The 16,632-nt window shown below is 37.9% G+C and overlaps 2 protein-coding genes across 2 annotated transcripts in view; both read left to right on the top strand.

Annotated features, from left to right (window-relative positions):
- Positions 1-5,811, top strand: part of LOC122877153 (ephrin type-A receptor 6-like) — a 58,539-nt gene extending 52,728 nt beyond the window's left edge. Inside the window, exons 13-20 of the mRNA XM_044198283.1 lie at positions 1,568-1,693; positions 2,904-3,089; positions 3,216-3,277; positions 3,368-3,577; positions 3,687-3,836; positions 3,939-4,132; positions 4,348-4,497; positions 4,972-5,811. Coding sequence (XP_044054218.1) covers positions 1,568-1,693; positions 2,904-3,089; positions 3,216-3,277; positions 3,368-3,577; positions 3,687-3,836; positions 3,939-4,132; positions 4,348-4,497; positions 4,972-5,086 — 1,193 coding nt within the window. The 3' untranslated portion in view covers positions 5,087-5,811. The remainder of the gene's footprint in view (positions 1-1,567; positions 1,694-2,903; positions 3,090-3,215; positions 3,278-3,367; positions 3,578-3,686; positions 3,837-3,938; positions 4,133-4,347; positions 4,498-4,971) is intronic.
- An 895-nt stretch (positions 5,812-6,706) lies between these two features.
- On the top strand, positions 6,707-15,650 carry arl6 (ADP-ribosylation factor-like 6). The gene is made up of 8 exons (XM_044198298.1): positions 6,707-6,879; positions 7,828-7,981; positions 8,930-8,991; positions 9,170-9,238; positions 9,333-9,427; positions 9,732-9,861; positions 11,029-11,084; positions 12,614-15,650. The coding sequence occupies exons 2-8, from the start codon at positions 7,862-7,864 to the stop codon at positions 12,637-12,639; spliced, it is 558 nt and encodes a 185-aa protein (XP_044054233.1). The 5' UTR covers positions 6,707-6,879; positions 7,828-7,861; the 3' UTR covers positions 12,640-15,650.
- The last annotated feature ends 982 nt before the right edge of the window (positions 15,651-16,632 follow it).

Here is a 16,632-nt window from a genome sequence, read left to right as displayed (position 1 = left end):
TGATTCAAGAAGAACAGGAAGGACTGTGAAAAAACAGATATTGTAACATGCTGACATACCTCCACAGACATACACTTGTCTGTGCAAGGAAATGGACAGAAAAGGCCTTTCTGTGTGTGTGCACTACTACTGTTTGTATGTGTGTTTTCTGTCTTTTCCTCCAGTGTACAGACAGTTGGATAGAGTTTTGCTGCAAAATTATCCACTCATACTTTTTTGTTATTTTAATTTTGCATACCATCAGAGTCTAGTTTTACTTGGAGCACATTACAAAGAATGATAAGTCTTGCAGATACAAAACCAAATAAAAATAAAAATCTGAATTGTTATAATCCTTGCTCACAGTCTTTTCTTGTTTGTTCTTTGCTGTTGTGTGCTGTGGAGGCATCACCCAGGCAGGGGATGCCAGCAGGCTCAACAAACTGGTAGAAAAGTCTTGTTCCACTGTATTATAGAGCTGAGCTTAGACACCCTGGGGATGTTGGTAGAGTGTAGACTCCAAACTGGAATCTATCTCAGACGAAGCCTTCAACCTTAACAATATGAGCTGACACAGCTATAAAGTACATTTAGTCCCCAGCTCATCTGCTCGAGGTGTACCAGGGGCTGCTTCAAGTTATCATTTGTGCCAGTCATCATGCACAGTGCTCACTGCAGCAACATCCCCAGCCTCAGCCAGTGGGGAGGATGCTGAAGCCTGGTTGCCTGCAATGTCTTTATACGCTGCTCTGGGGCATTTTCTGAGCTCTTTTTTTCTCCATCCCTTGACAAAATAACAGAAAGACCTTACAGTATAATAGAAGCAAATACAACATTAATTCGGCCTATACTGGAAGCAAGAATCAATTTCCCTGGCACAGTCTCAACAAAAATTATATGCTTCAGTATATCGGAATTTACTGCAGTGCAGTAGTCCAAAGATAACGTCTTTAGACAGGCAAAACTGGGTAAGGGTGTAATACATGTTTTAGAGAAAAATGTAAGACCTTAATTTCTACATAAATCAAAGTCTTGTTTAAGAAAAGTATTTTAAAATCTGGTGAACCCATGGTTCAAAACTGCCAACTCACTCTGGCATTTTAGGGCTACAAACTTATTGCTCTATAGTAGTTGATTGCATCGTGTTGCACAGGTGCTCATGTTATTATGTCCATATCTTGTATGTACAAAGGGATGCACAAATGATCTGATCTGCATGATGTGCACACATTTCTAAACACCTTTTTGCATATCGATACTAACATTTCTCTAAATCAGAGATCTGATCTAAATCTTCTGTGAATAGCTATCAATGCATGTGTACCATGTTTCCGTTAATATTATACTGTAAGAACAGCTAATAGTGCAAACAATCATGTAAATCTGACAGTGTTCGCCATGGAAAGTTCTGCAGATCATCAGTGTGTTTGAGATGTGTATATGTCTGTATTCACGCTATTACTCTTATCTTGTCCCTAATATATTGCTGCAATGCAACTGTATGGAGATTCTCAAAGTTTCATGTTCAAATATAGTGTGCAAAATATTGTAATATTGCATACTGTACATTGTGTTTCATCTCTTCCAGTCCCATTCTCTGGGATAAAGACCTATGTGGATCCAGACACATATGAAGACCCCACTCAGGCTGTGGAGGAATTCGCCAAAGAGATAGACCCCTCATACATATGCATCGAGAGGGTGATTGGTGCAGGTAAAATGGATACACACACGTAAATACTGTACGTACACAAATGTACGCAAGCAATAACTCATACTGTACTGTACACTGTATACTGTACATGTGTTTTCTGTATTTATGGCAGGAACAGCACAGGTGTCACCTATGTGCAAGAGGAAATCATGCTGTACATTCTTATAATGCATGACTGGAATCTAGGTAGAAGAGGTTATTTAGTGATAAAGAAACACATTTTATGTTGAGTAGCATTTTTATTTTATAAGAAATGTTAAACTTCATAAAGTTCAAGTTTAATTTTTTTATAGCCACTCTTAGCAAGCTGATTTAAAGTAATTTAGTGTATTGAACCTTAGAGGAGCAAAGCCAGTGCTGCCAACTATGAATAATGATGTTCCATGGTTAATTAAATTGAACAGATTGTGTCTGCTATTTAGCCCATGAGTAATTATGAAGGTGCCTCCCATTTGTCTAGTTTCTGGGCTCCATCTGGTGGAAGCAGAGTGTACTTACAAATGTTATAAATGACAAGGCAACTGCAGTATACTGCTATGTGTTTCCACATTTCTCTTTGTTCCAACTCCAAGTTTTAATTGATTAACCATCTGTCTGACTCACAATGTTTATTTCACCAGCAAAAACATACAATTATACTTTACTAAGAACTGGAAACACATTGATAAATTTATATGGGCAGCAATGTTTACTGAATGAATATTTTTATTATTTCATTGAGTTACAGTACTTATGATAGAATCAGAATCAGAAATACTTTATTGATCCCCGAGGGGAAACTCTTTTGTTACAGCTGCTCACTATCACGTCAGTGCACACAGGAATAGAAGTACTAAGCAAAAAATATAATACACTATAATACAGGTCAAAAAATAAATTAAGCAAGTATAAAATTAATATAAGTGTGAAGTACAAAGTGGGTTTACCAATTGATGATAATAATAAGTATGAAGTACAGTATAAAGTAATAGTGCATAGTAATAGTGAACTGTTAAGTTCAGTGTAGCTTATTAAGATTATGAGACAGAGGATATTGCACAGCAGTAATAGAAGTATGAATAAATATAAATAAACAGGGAAATTTAAACTGAAAAGAGTATATTGCACAGCAGTATTAACACAGAATATTACACAATTAAGTCAAGCATTGCAGTGATGTTAATGATCAATGTCCAGTTAATGACTAAACAACATTGTGTTGTTTTGACAGGTGAATTTGGAGAAGTGTGTAGTGGTCGTTTGCGTATACCTGGAAGGATGGACATCGCTGTGGCAATAAAGACACTCAAAGGTGGCTATATGGAACAACAGAGGCGAGACTTTTTGCGTGAGGCTTCAATCATGGGACAGTTTCACAACCCCAACATTGTCAGGCTGGAGGGAGTGGTCACCAACAGTAAGCTCTATATGTGTATCTGTCTTTGTGTGTATTTGCATAGATGTTCTTCTCTTCAGCTTCAGTCTTAGTTCATGAAATTGTTTACTTTAGTCTCTTTTTTTCTGTGTTTTACCTTTTCCTCAGGCAGACCAGTAATGATAGTGGTTGAGTACATGGAAAATGGAGCGCTTGATTCTTTCCTCCGGGTAAGAGGGATACACATTTACCTGTGTCCTAAGGAAATATTGTCTTCCATACATCATATTTGTCCTCTCTCTTTCTCACAACCCCTCCAGACACGTGATGGTCAGTTCACAGTGCTCCAGCTGGTTGGCATGATGCGCGGCATCGCAGTGGGCATGACCTATCTTTCAGATATGGGTTACGTTCACAGAGACCTAGCTGCTCGCAACATCTTGGTGGATGAAAACTTGATGTGTAAGGTGTCTGATTTCGGCATGTCCAGAATCCTTGAAGATGACACTGAAGCAGCCTACACTGCTACAGTGAGTGTGGATCTAACAGTTACTGTAGGATATCACAATCTGACAGTTATTGCAGTTAGAAATGTTGAATGTCTCCTAACAAGCTTATTCTGTTATTGTTTTATGTCAGGGAGGAAAGATACCAATACGCTGGACAGCACCAGAGGCTATTGCTTACGGAAAATTTTCCTCAGCTGGTGATGTATGGAGCTACGGTATTGTCATGTGGGAAGTGATGTCATATGGTGAGAGGCCCTACTGGGAGATGTCCAATCAAGATGTAAGCTGTTGATCACATTAAAACTCCATAGCCGCTAAAGCATGATTAACACAAAAATCATTTATTTTTCATTTGTATTTAACTTATTGATGTTCATCTCAGGTCATTTTATCAATTGAAGAAGGCTACCGTCTACCAGCACCAATGGGCTGCCCCGTGACACTGCACCAGTTGATGTTGCACTGCTGGCAGAAGGAGTCCAGCCAGCGCCCACGCTTCAACAATGTGCTCTCTTATCTGGACAAACTCATAATCAATCCCAGTAGTCTGCTCACTCTGGTGAATGATGTGCAGAGGTGAAGTATCAATTCATACAGACACTGTGTTAAAGGTCTGTGTCATACAGGTGGTTTTGCATGTTTTAGCCCACTAACTACTCTTTGTGTACAATACTATCTAAAGCACACTGTACGATTTTATTGTTTTCCTACCTTCCAGGCAGCTATTGCTTGGAACGACGATATGCTAACTTGTCTTTTTGTATTCCTTAACTTTCCGTTTGCCATCTCAGTTTCCCTGACTCCCCAGAGGACATGCCAGACTACCCTCTTTTCATCTCTATCGGCGACTGGCTTGACTCCATCAAAATGAGCCAGTATAAGAACAACTTCCTTGCAGCAGGATACACAACACTGGATTCTATTTCAACCATGAGCATAGAGTGAGTGAAGCCAAATTATACAGAGTGCAGCTACAATATCAAAAGGCACACTAAAAGGATACAAAGCAACATCAAAGGAACAGAAAAATGGTGAAATTGCATTAAAATTGATTCCACTATTAAGCTTGGTCAAGAAAATAACTGTACAGTATGTGTGTGTGTATCATGTAGCCTTCATTTAAATGTTTGTTTTTATTTGATGATGCTATAATATTGTCTGTGCCCTGGTTTAATCACTGTATCATCATGAAGCTGCAGACATGTCACTCCAAGTTGCAACATTTTCTGGACATATTCTGACAGTCTGAAATGAACTATATGGGCTACTCCTAGTATTACAGCATTTTGTCCTGCTATGTTAAATTTGGTTATTGTTATCAAGTTTTCCCAATGTGCTTGTTGCAGGTTAAAGTGACAAGGACAGCTTTATTGCTGCTGCTCTTATCAAACTGTAAATCTTCCTCTCCCCTTCAGTGACATCAGGCGTATCGGGATCTGTTTGATTGGTCACCAGAGGAGAATCATAAGCAGCATACAGTCTCTTCGCCTGCAGCTTCATCACATCCAACAAAGTGGCTTTCAAGTGTGAGACCATTGCACAAAGACAGACTATGTGTGCACTGTGCACACTGAGCTTGAAACAAACCAGAGTTCTTTGGCATCGTCATTCAACTAATTGCACAAACACCAGACTGTTAGGTGTAGCAGGTACCACACGCTGCTCATTTGAGAGCGGTCCGCTGCTAGACCTCACGTGGTCTAGTTAACACACACACTCATCATCTTATGGATCATTATCAATACAGCCTCCACAACAACCAACCTCTGTCAGCGTTGGCCAAATGCGGTCTCTTTGTTATCTCAGCAAATACTAGCATTCACTTGAATTTAGGACTTCTTTTCTCTAGTGTCTATTCAAGTGTTCACCAATACCTCTTCTTTCCAAGTGACAATCCAATGGCTTCTATTGACTTTGAATGGTCTCAAGTCTGTTACCTCATGACCAGAGAAGATGTGGATAAGATATAAGGTAGGGTAATGTATCGTTCAGTACGTGATTTTAACAACCTTCCCAGGTGGTTACTGAAACAATTCACCAGAAATAAAAATTGACAGAATGGTAAATACAATCATGTTTTTTGAACTGAAGACCGCTGAATGTCAAAAGATTTTATAGAAATGTACATTCTATCCTCATGATAATGCAGTATGTCTTGTACAAAAAGTCTTGTGAAAGTTGTATGTTTTATTCAGTATCTTTGTTCCTTAATAAACAACCCTATTTTAATAGTCTCTCAGACTTTAACCACCCAAGGCCCAAACATCTCTCTCTCTTCAAAGCAGGCTGTTAATTGTTCATGCACACTAACACACACAGGTGTCCATGGATGCACGCTCTCTCTCAAACACACACATGCAGTCAAAGTGTCCTCTTAGTTGTCAAGAGACTGACATGTTTTCTGGACATGAAGAATTGTCAGGTGAGTTTGTCAAATGGGTGCTTATGGAAGGTTATAGATGAAAGGCATACAGCCTTAAAGAGCCAAAGACAATGGCAAAATATGTGGGAAACAAATTTTATGTGTTTGTTAAATTATTGTGAGAATATAGGCTTGTTTTGGTCTTGAATTTACAGTACACACATTTTGTTGAATATCTCCAGATTTTTAGATTTCATGTGGTATAGTGCCTTTTTACAAAGTTTGCCAATATTTTACTGTAATTGCCCATAGTGATTTGCATAAGTTAACTTACAAATGCAGTTGCAGGGATAAAACAAAAACTGAATAGGTAAATTAAAAAAAAGTTTTAAAAGAAAAAGTGAATAAAATTAAAGTGGGATAGATTCGTAATAGGGCAAAGTTGCATTTTATTCAAAATAAACATTAATTGTTCAATTTTTTAACTTCATAAATCTAATACAATTCATAGATTCCCTTTATTCTGCTTGACCATTCTCTTGTGAAAGGTGTACGTTGCCAGTGTGCAGTTCCCATCACTGATGTGCACTGATCAGGATTCTTGAATTAATGTTTCTGACAGCTCCATGTTGTATGTGCCCTATAAATGATCGTATATAGTTACTAAAACATTATAATCAGTGCTTTTGCAAGACTACAGTACTGTTTTATACAGTCCATGCTACAGCATCAAATAGGAGTCAGCCTTGTTTGGCCTGCAGGTGGCAGACTTGAGTCAGCACTCTGGTCTCCCAGCAACACAGTGTAAATAACTGTGCTTTTTCTGTTGGCTAGGGAGCATGAGAGGGTAACGTTAGAGGCGAAATGAATGAAACATTGGTTTGACCCTGGTTATTTAATGAGCTAGCTTAAGGGAGCATTGAGTGCATCCTGAAAGCAAGATCCCAAGGCTAAATTACAGGTAAAGTCCAGCTCTACAAAACAGTCCGGGAAAGGATAACGTTAATACAGGCTAACGTTAGCGTCACCAGCTAGCGTGTTAGCGTTAACTAGCTAACTGTAACGCTACACCGTTAAGCTAGCTAAGTTTCAAACATGTTTACTTAATGCGATCTCATGTCTGTGGCTGTCTTGTAAAACTGCCGATATTAAGAGTCACAGAGGAATTGTCTGACGTTACATACTGTAAATTGAGCAAGCTGAAGTAATTCGTGACCAAACGTTAGCTAAGGCTAGCTAGCAACAGTAACAACAAGAGATTAACTAAATAGCTGTTAGCGAATGTTAATTACGTTAGAACCTGGTAAGAGCCCACTAAGCATGTCAGCTTAAGCTACGGTTAGCGAATAAAACTCGTCGAGATAATACTATTTGTTGATAGTTGCAATGAGCCATTGCTCTGTTGATAAGACACGAATGTCGTCTCTTAACGTTAGACTAGTTAGGCGAAATGTCTTTATAGGAGAGGGTGGAAGTTAATTAACTAACTAGCGTTAAATGCTTTTGCTGAAATCGCTGCCTCTTGATGTTTCTCAGGGAAAACGTTAAACAGTTTTTTCACTGTGTAATCGACGCTTCCTTCATTGTGATAGCGTTAACTAAAACCTTATTTTCAGGGGCAAATGCGACATTATCATTTTCGTGGGAGTAGCTACAGCAACAGATGTGTGACATTAATACCAGGTTTGTCTCAGCGCAGCAAATGTAAGTTAGAGGACACGCCAAATGAATCCTTTCAAATAAGTAAAATGACATAACACCGTACTGGATGCATGTACTGTATTAATATCTTTAACCAGAGCAAGAAGTGCGGATGTAAACCTCTAGGACAACTGAAACAGCCCGCAATCTGTGCCAGAGATGCTGGTACCTTCTAACTGTTACAGTATTTATGTCGTTTTTCTTGTAGATCAGACAGACAGCTGATGGTTGCTGGCTAGCCAATGGGGCTGTTTGACAAGTTGGCAGGATGGCTGGGGTTGAAGAAGGAGGTGAATGTGCTGTGTCTTGGTCTGGACAACAGTGGAAAAACCACCATCATCAACCACCTCAAGCCCTCCAATGTAAGTCTACCCTATGCTTTCTACAGTGATGTTGCAAAGGACTATGGTAGCATTATAGTGAGTTTTATGATAATAATAATAATAATGAACTTTATTTATAGATCACTTAACAAAATCAAGTACAAAGTGCTTCACAGAGGGAGAAATAAAATACCACAGTGAATGATAAAATACATAAAAACCAATAAAATAAACAGACGGCTCAGATAAGATCAGGATATGCTTTCCGATAAAAATGCGTTTTGAGAAGAGACTTAAAAGAAGACACTGACTCAGACAGCCTAATTTCTTCGGGCAAGTTGTTCCAGAGCCTCAAGGCCCTGATGGCAAAAGCTCTGTCCCCCTTAGTTTTCATCCTGGGCTCAGGAAGAAGACCCTTAAAAGTAATCAAAAAGATCTTAAAATCAATCCTAACACAAACAGGGAGCCGATGTAAAGAGGCTAAAACAGGTGTGATGTGGTCGTACTTCTTGGTCCTGGTTAACAGCCTAGCAGCTGAGTTCTGTACAGTCTGCAGTCGTTTCAAAGTTTTTTTATTAAAACAAGTGAACAGGCTGTTACAATCATCAATATACAACTAAACATTTTTAAAAGATTGTATATTTGCAATGTATTTTGGCTTGATATGTTGTGACAGGTAGCCAGTAGATGTCAGTATTTGTTTTGTGAGATGTTGGGGCCCAATAACAAGGATTTCTGTTTGTGTCAGAAATGTTATTCACTCACACAGATACATGTCACATTCATGTATCTACCAAATTAGTGATTACAGGAGTTGTGCACAGTCATATTCCATATTACTGCCTTTGTTTTCCTATAATTATCTACAGGTCACCTGTGTATGATTAACTAGCATGTTTATGGTCAACTAGCAAGGAATTTAAGACATGTTGCTAATTTGTGCTCCCTATTTAGGTTTTTATTTAAAACATTGCATTTGTGTCTCAGGCCCAGGCACAAGACATCGTCCCAACGATTGGCTTCAGCATAGAGAAGTTCAAGACATCCAGGTAGCTGTTCATCATAAAACAACGACTTGTTGGACATTTGATAAATTCAGTAGTCCAAGAAATGTTATTTCATCTTCTCATAGCTGCATATTTCTGTCTCAAGTAAATTCATATAATTGTAGAGTAGGTCTAATATATATTATGCTATGTTTTTCTCTCTTCTCTTCTTTTCTCGTAGTCTTTCCTTCACAGTGTTTGACATGTCTGGTCAAGGCAGATACAGAAACCTTTGGGAACACTACTACAAGTGAGTGTGCCAGTGCTACAAAAGACACCAATCTTATTTGCCTTTTATTTATATATATATGTATTGATTCCTGTGATCTCTTTGTATTTCTCAGGGAAGGTCAGGCTATCATATTTGTCATTGATAGTGCCGACAAACTGAGGATGGTAGTAGCCAAAGAAGAACTGGACACGTTACTAAACCATCCTGGTGCGTTCATGTACATTTAACATGATTCTTGAACTTGGGTTTGAATCCCTGTCCTGTTAACTGTTGTTGTGTCACTTTCTTGGGCTATTTTCAGTCTAAACTCTGCACTATGCAAAGATGGGTGTTACTATATTTGAAAAATTAGCGCACATTTTGTTTTGCCAATAACACATTTCATAACTTTCTTCTTCTTTTTTTCAAGTTGTTTTGGTTTCACAATATTGTTTCTCATTAGCAGAACTGAATGACATTGCTAATTTATAACACTAACTTTGCGACATCGTCCCTCTCACTCTCACTACAGATGTTAAACACAGGAGGATACCTATCCTGTTCTTTGCTAACAAGATGGATGTCAGGGATGCTCTATCTTCAGTCAAGGTCTCACAGCTGCTCTGTTTGGAGAACATCAAAGACAAACCCTGGCACATCTGGTATAAACATGCATGCGCTCTTATTTACTTACCTAGTATGCCCGTATGGCAATGCCATTGAGAAAACAGTAGTGTAGTTATCTTAGACAAATTTTAATCTGCTGTGGAATATTGCTGTCTGGTGTGAGCATACAGCCAGAATACAAGATGCTTTTTGTGGTAGTATTTAACCCACACCTCTTCTATTGGAGGCACTAGAACACGGCTGTTCACTCTCAGCAACCAGGATGTGTCAATGACTGTGTTTACAGGCATGTAGTAAAGTAGTCTCTACAAGCCTGTAACGATAACTACATTTATTGGATGATACAATTATCCCAGAAAAAATTGCTATAAACGATATTAATGTCATTTTAAGACCATTTTATGCCACTGATATAATGATAATATAATAATAATAATACACCCTCTCAAAGAGCAATGAACTATTAAGCTGCCTGAGCCCACCAATGGTGAAACTCACACACAGAGAGCAGATGACGAGAGGACAGAAGCAGCGCGACCATAATTGACAGCAAAACGGCATGTCGCCCAAGTCTTACAATGTAGGGAAAACCCTGCTGTTTATTCTGGCATCGTGTTGGTTAAAATGCTGGTGACATTCTTATCCAAATAAACATGCATGTAAACACAACGGGCAATATCGTACAATATATGGACATGACCTCACTCAGTTTTGCTGACCTTGATAAGTCGATAAACTTATCTTTGTGGCAGGCCTAGTCATATTTAGGTTATGCTTATATGGACTTTGGCTAGCCACAACAAATGTTGGTCAGCCAGTAAAAAAAGAATGAAAAGATGTGGTTACTAGCCATCCCATCTCTACATTTACTTTACTACTTTATAAGCAGGAAACAAAATGGTGCATCTGGTAGAGTAGATGTGCATACTGCTCACTGCCAAGATTTACATAAACTAGCTATACCACTGTGTGAGTTGGTGCGGATGGTTAAATCCAAACATGAAAGAAACAACATAATTACATTTTGCATTTCTTCACATGCTGTTGCCTACACAGTATGTGAAGAAACACACACCACCCACAGCAGCAAAATATACTTCCTATAAGAAAAATAATAAGAAAAAAAATTGTTTTGTGTATTTCCTGGCAGGATGTGACAAAGCAGGCACTTAAATGTTTGTTTTTAACCTGATGTGTTTCAGTGCCACTGATGCTCTGAAAGGAGAAGGTTTACAGGAGGGAGTCGACTGGTTACAAGGTATGATGAGAGTTCATATGAATGAGAGTGGGAGTGTGATGGTGTGCTAAGCTCAGAGTGCAGTTTGGTAGACATTTTGTTCAATATTAAGTGTAGAATACATGTATATCAAATCACCTTTTACCTACATTTTATACGCTCAGATAAAAAAACAAAAAACTTCCATTTAAGAAATGTGTGTGTGTGTGTGTGCGTGCGTGTGTGTGTGTGTGTGTGTGTGTAGGATCAGAATAACAGGAACCACTTTTTGTCTCATCTTTGCTAAGTTAGCATCTAAAGTTTACCTGTGGATATAATGATGCCAATGTACGCAGTTTTTTATTTATGGGTCATTTGTAGATGTATAAAAATGTGGCTTAAACTAGTTTTGCTGTGTTATGGACTTACATTAGTTGTATAACTTCAAGTTTAATGTTAGCCACCTATTGCAGACATGATCACTATTAATCAGCAGCAAGAACTTTAGCAGCTTTCAAAACCTACAGTGCATTTTATGTAATTTTGTATTTCTACAATTTTACTCTGATGTTACTCGAAATATGATACTCTCATCAATTGGCCTGTTTGTCTATTGTTGGGTGGTGTAGTTTAGGTGTTTTGTAATTGTGACATTTCCAAGGATAAATTTATATTTCCATTACAATTTATAAAACTTTGACTTATTTATCATCCTCATTTCAAGCAATAGCAAACATTTCCCCAGTCAATCCTACAAATGTGTAAAATTTGAAAATGTCTGTTTTTCTCCACATCAAAATGGATCATATGTTTGTTTTATCGCATATGCACATAACTTTGTATTAGCCTGCAAAGTGTGGTCTGTTCCACTACTTCAACATCATCTTCTTTTCTTTTTATTATGTTTGACGTTCTCATTGAAATCCTTCCATAGATCAAATTATGCAGTGAGTACTGGGTGTTTAGTGTTGTGTTATTTATTGTGTTACTGCGTAGCTGTAGAAGGTTATATTTTTTTAAAAACTCCCCTACTTTTTCCTTACCAATTTCATTGTGTTATTGTGGCTTTAGTCTTAAAGTAGCTGAGTGAGCCACAGGGCTACTCTGAACTAACAGCACAGTATGTCTAAAACTCTGGAACTCTCCCCATATCCAAAACTTTTTCCCCTATAGCCTTTTGGCTTCCTATTGCATCTGCTGAATCAAGGGTGCCCCAATAAGGCTGGTGCTGATGTCCAATATCAAATTCTTAAAGGAACATTCTATCCCTTGAGTATCAAATGCTCAAGTTTCAAGACTTGAAAGGTGCCTCTGAAAGGTTTATAGCTAGCTCTGTTGCAGAGGATGGCAGTAGTAGTCAGTTTGCATTCACAGCAGTTACAACATCCATAGAAACTCCTCAACCTGTTCCTGCAGCGCAATCAATTTCTCCGCTACTGAGCCACATGCTCAGTATGTTGGTTCCCTCCATTATGAGAGACAGTGATACATACATGACACTGATCTTTATTGATTTTTACATGACGTGCTCTATGTTTTGCTGATTAACTGCATTTCTCATATTTTTCCAGATCAAATCAAAACAATGAGAACATGAGGGCATGAGGATGGACACATCGGAAGTAGCAGCATCCATAGAAGTCTTGAAAGACTGGTTGACCCTGTTTACAGGGGTACCATGAGATAGTAATGTTTTTAATGGGGTATTTAGATGGTTCTTGAATGTGTGTAGTCCACTCTGAAAAGGAGTACATGATTTGATCCTCTGATACCAGTAATAACAGTAAAAATGCATCCACAACAGTGAAGTCAATGAGAAACATACAAATTGGCAATAGTAACATTAATTATGAGTTTAAACTGATAAATACAGCTGTCCACAGGGGCAGTAAAAATATATTTTTACATATTTTGGGGTCTAAATGACTAATAGGTACAAAAAGGTTTGGAATTGGTCCAGTAGAGACGCGAAATGGGCTGCAATGGCTGCGAAGTAATCCTTGCAGGCAGTTGTGCCCATCAAAAGTACATCCACTACTGCTCAGATTGTTATTTTAAGTGTCTGACAACGTTATGGAAGAGATAGACCTTTTTGTTAAAGAGTTACGACCCTTTTTGATTAACCAGAAACAGAAGTCTCCCCCAGGGAAAAGTCTCACTCTGAAATCTCAGTCAGTAAGTCATCTTATCTCTGTAGGGATCTTTCCATAATGTTGTCAGAAACTTCTGAGCCTGTCAGTGGCAAAAACAAGCACTTTTAGTGGACGTACTTTTGATGGACGTATTTGCATATTGTTGGGTTGCATATTTAGTTTGCATATTTTAGCCCTTAAACTATCCCCTGTGTCCGACAAATGGCATGTGCCAGCTGCCCTGAAGAGACAACATGTTTCGCAGCTGGTTGATTCAGACTGGCACTACATTATACCAATGATGTCAAGGTATTTTGCCCTTTGTCCACTGGCTCACAATTACCAATATTAGCTATGGTGTGGCCTTGTGTGCTATGATCATATTCATTTCCACTGCACCCTGACAGCAGGGGATAAATGCTCTGATCTGCAATTTAATGGCCACTGCTTGAGAGCAGGTGACTGGGCTAATACATACAAAACGACCTGTAAGAAAGGTCCTTTAGAAATTGTTTCCACCTCTGAAATATGCCAAATGTTCTCAGAGCCTCTTTAGATACATTATTATATATGTTTGAAGCATCACAACAGTTCAGTTATCGATCGTTTACTTCTTCAGCAGAGGCATATTTTCTGGTATTTGGTTGACAAATACCAAAATATTTCATGCATTTCAGTGCACGCTGCCTTTCTAAAACTTGTATATAGGGCTATCTCACTGTCACATTAAAAACAGTTACTATATCTTTACTGCAGCTAATACTTCATGCGGCTCTGCTCGTGTTTGATTAATGTTGCTCTTTTTTGAGTAGCTGTGAAAATATATGTTGTGTATTTAAGATTAAATGTTTTCCAGGACCCAGTAGATTTTGTTGTACATATTGTTACTTGTGGCTAAGTGTACATATATAGATAACTTAGCTGTAACAAGTAATACAATGATTGTCATAAAGTGAATGTCAAGTTAATTAGCCTGCAAAGTTTGCTTAAAAATCTAAACTTCTCTTCACAAAGCTATTTTTCAAGTAGTTTTATCTTTGCCTTATTTCGTTGCTCAAAGAAAAAAAATTGTAATCAAACAAAATGATTCTTACAATTTACTCATGGTACTTCACTGATTTCAAAGGCAGACAACTGGGAAAAAAATCTGCTCAGTCTGCACAAAGTTTTTAATGCAAGCCTTTGATCCTCTTCTCAAGTCTCTGACTGAAAGCTTGCATTAAAAAACACTTCTGTACAGATCAGAGTGTATGGCTGCTTTTTTAGCTTTTATCAAGCTCCATCACCTCAACCAAGCTCCACAGCAAGTGAGAGGTGTTTCACTGTTTTTAAATAGTTTCAAGGCAAAAAGGAATAACTGGCAAAAATGTATGATAAAATATTTAAAATAATAGTTTTATTTTATATACTCTGTGGTATCCTGTTCATAAATGTCTCATCTGTAAACCTTATTTTTAGGACTAGAAATATCACAAATTCCAGAAACTACAAAAACGCCTTGTAACACTCCAAAAATATCCCCCCCCCCCCATAACACGTGACATGGAACTGAATATAGACAGAAAATGTCAGAGTACGATTACTAATGGGTGTCCTTACAGTCGTGTTCACTTAAGACTGTACTATACAGAAACTATACAGCAAATGTAGGATGTTTGATTGACATTAAGACAGCCATGTCTTGTTTTGAAAAGGATTTTGTTCATGGTTCAAAATATTAACTGTTGAATGTATTACCAGTGTATAGGGTGAATTGGACAAACCAATTCCTATTCGTTGTTGATTGAAAAGTCAATTCATGGTTAATCAGGCCATAGCAACAGATTTACCAACCATAGAAAACTTCACAGATACATTTCATGTAGAGCAAATAAAAAAAATCAAATATGTCAAGTATGTGATCGTTTTAGCTTAAAGACAAGACATACAAGCTGAATATTCTGCTTTTGTTGCTATTGGGTGGTTTAATATTTTCACATCCTGAAAGTTGTACATCATTGTACTGTAATGTTTTCGTTGCAATGAGACGCTTCCAGCGAAAATTGCTCTGTGTTACTTTCAGCCCACTCATATTTTTGTCTTTTTTTATACTACCACTGGGGGACACCCAAGTCCAAAATATTAAAATCCTACTCATAGTGGCTTTAAGGACACCACATTGATTTTGTAATATATTGTCTATTACAATAACTAAGACATTTTAGAGTGGTGATTTGCTGGGAAAAGTTTGGTCAACTTTCATGTCCCCCCAGACATCTTACTTCATATTTTCAAAACAGGAAGAGGGTCTTTGTGAGGTCATGTTTCATGTCCTCCAGTCATCTATTTCAAAACAAGGACCCTCTGAGCACAGGTTCACTTTAGCATCAAAGTTATAGATTCTTCCTTCAAACTGTATCATCAAATGAGCTGTATGTATTTTGTTTATTACAGTATATGTGTTAATTTTCAAAGAATAAATGCTGTGGAAAATGAATATTGTTTCATTATTTGGGAAATAATGGCACTCTGGTGGCCTCATATGAGTCTCATGTTAATTTCTCTCTCTTTCTCTGTGTGTCTCTCACTCTCTCTCCCTCTCTCACGAACATCTTGAGCGCTGCCAGCAACAGCTGCTCATTAAACCTGGAGTCCAATTTATTTGGTTAAACATTAACATTCATTCATACAAGTTATGAGGATGCCTGTTATTATGCTGTGCAGCACACCGGTTGATTTTTTATAAATTGTGTGTTGTTTGTATCTATATGTTGGATATAATGACACGACTAAAGGACGTGTGTAAGTGGATGGTATCATCAAGCCACAAACACGTAGAGGCTCAGCTTCAGTGTTTGGCTTGGAAAAAGTGTCAAGGTCATGTGCCAGCCATCTGTCAAACATGCAGTTAGGAACCTTTCCAGCTGTCTTCCGGATGTTTTAGATTTAGCATCAGTATTAGAGACTAGAGGCACTTGTCAAATGTCAGCCTAAATCCAATTCAAGTCAACAATTTTCTAATTATGTTCAACTTCTTAAATTGTCTTTATTTGTAATTTTATGTATGGTAAATGTATCAAAGATTTAAATAGGAATCAGAAGGCCCCCAAAAAGTATATATAGTTGAGCCTTTCAAGCTGAATCAAAAAGCGTTTTCATTATTTTTCCTAAATTAACAAGAAGCATTATTAGAACAGAACAGAAAATGCTCCTTGGCTACTCTTAGGCAGAGCAAGGAGAGAAGTACTACTGTAAACCTTCATTTACAGTAGTCGGGCATATTGGTTAAAACGCTGACCAGTTTCGACCTCACAGGCTCTTCATCAGGGCGGGAATAGTAAAAACAGATTCATTGAGTCTGGTATTCTTTATAGACAAAACATCAGAAATAAATATTGCATCACATGATGAAATGACCAGATACAGAGAAATCAACTATCACAATGATGTCAAAACATGACCACACAAATCATATCACG

The sequence above is a fragment of the Siniperca chuatsi genome, linkage group LG1 (assembly GCF_020085105.1).
Source record: "Siniperca chuatsi isolate FFG_IHB_CAS linkage group LG1, ASM2008510v1, whole genome shotgun sequence".
Taxonomy (NCBI): domain Eukaryota; kingdom Metazoa; phylum Chordata; class Actinopteri; order Centrarchiformes; family Sinipercidae; genus Siniperca; species Siniperca chuatsi.
The sequence above is the reverse complement of the archived record's forward strand: the minus strand, read 5'-3'. Positions and strand labels throughout refer to the sequence as shown.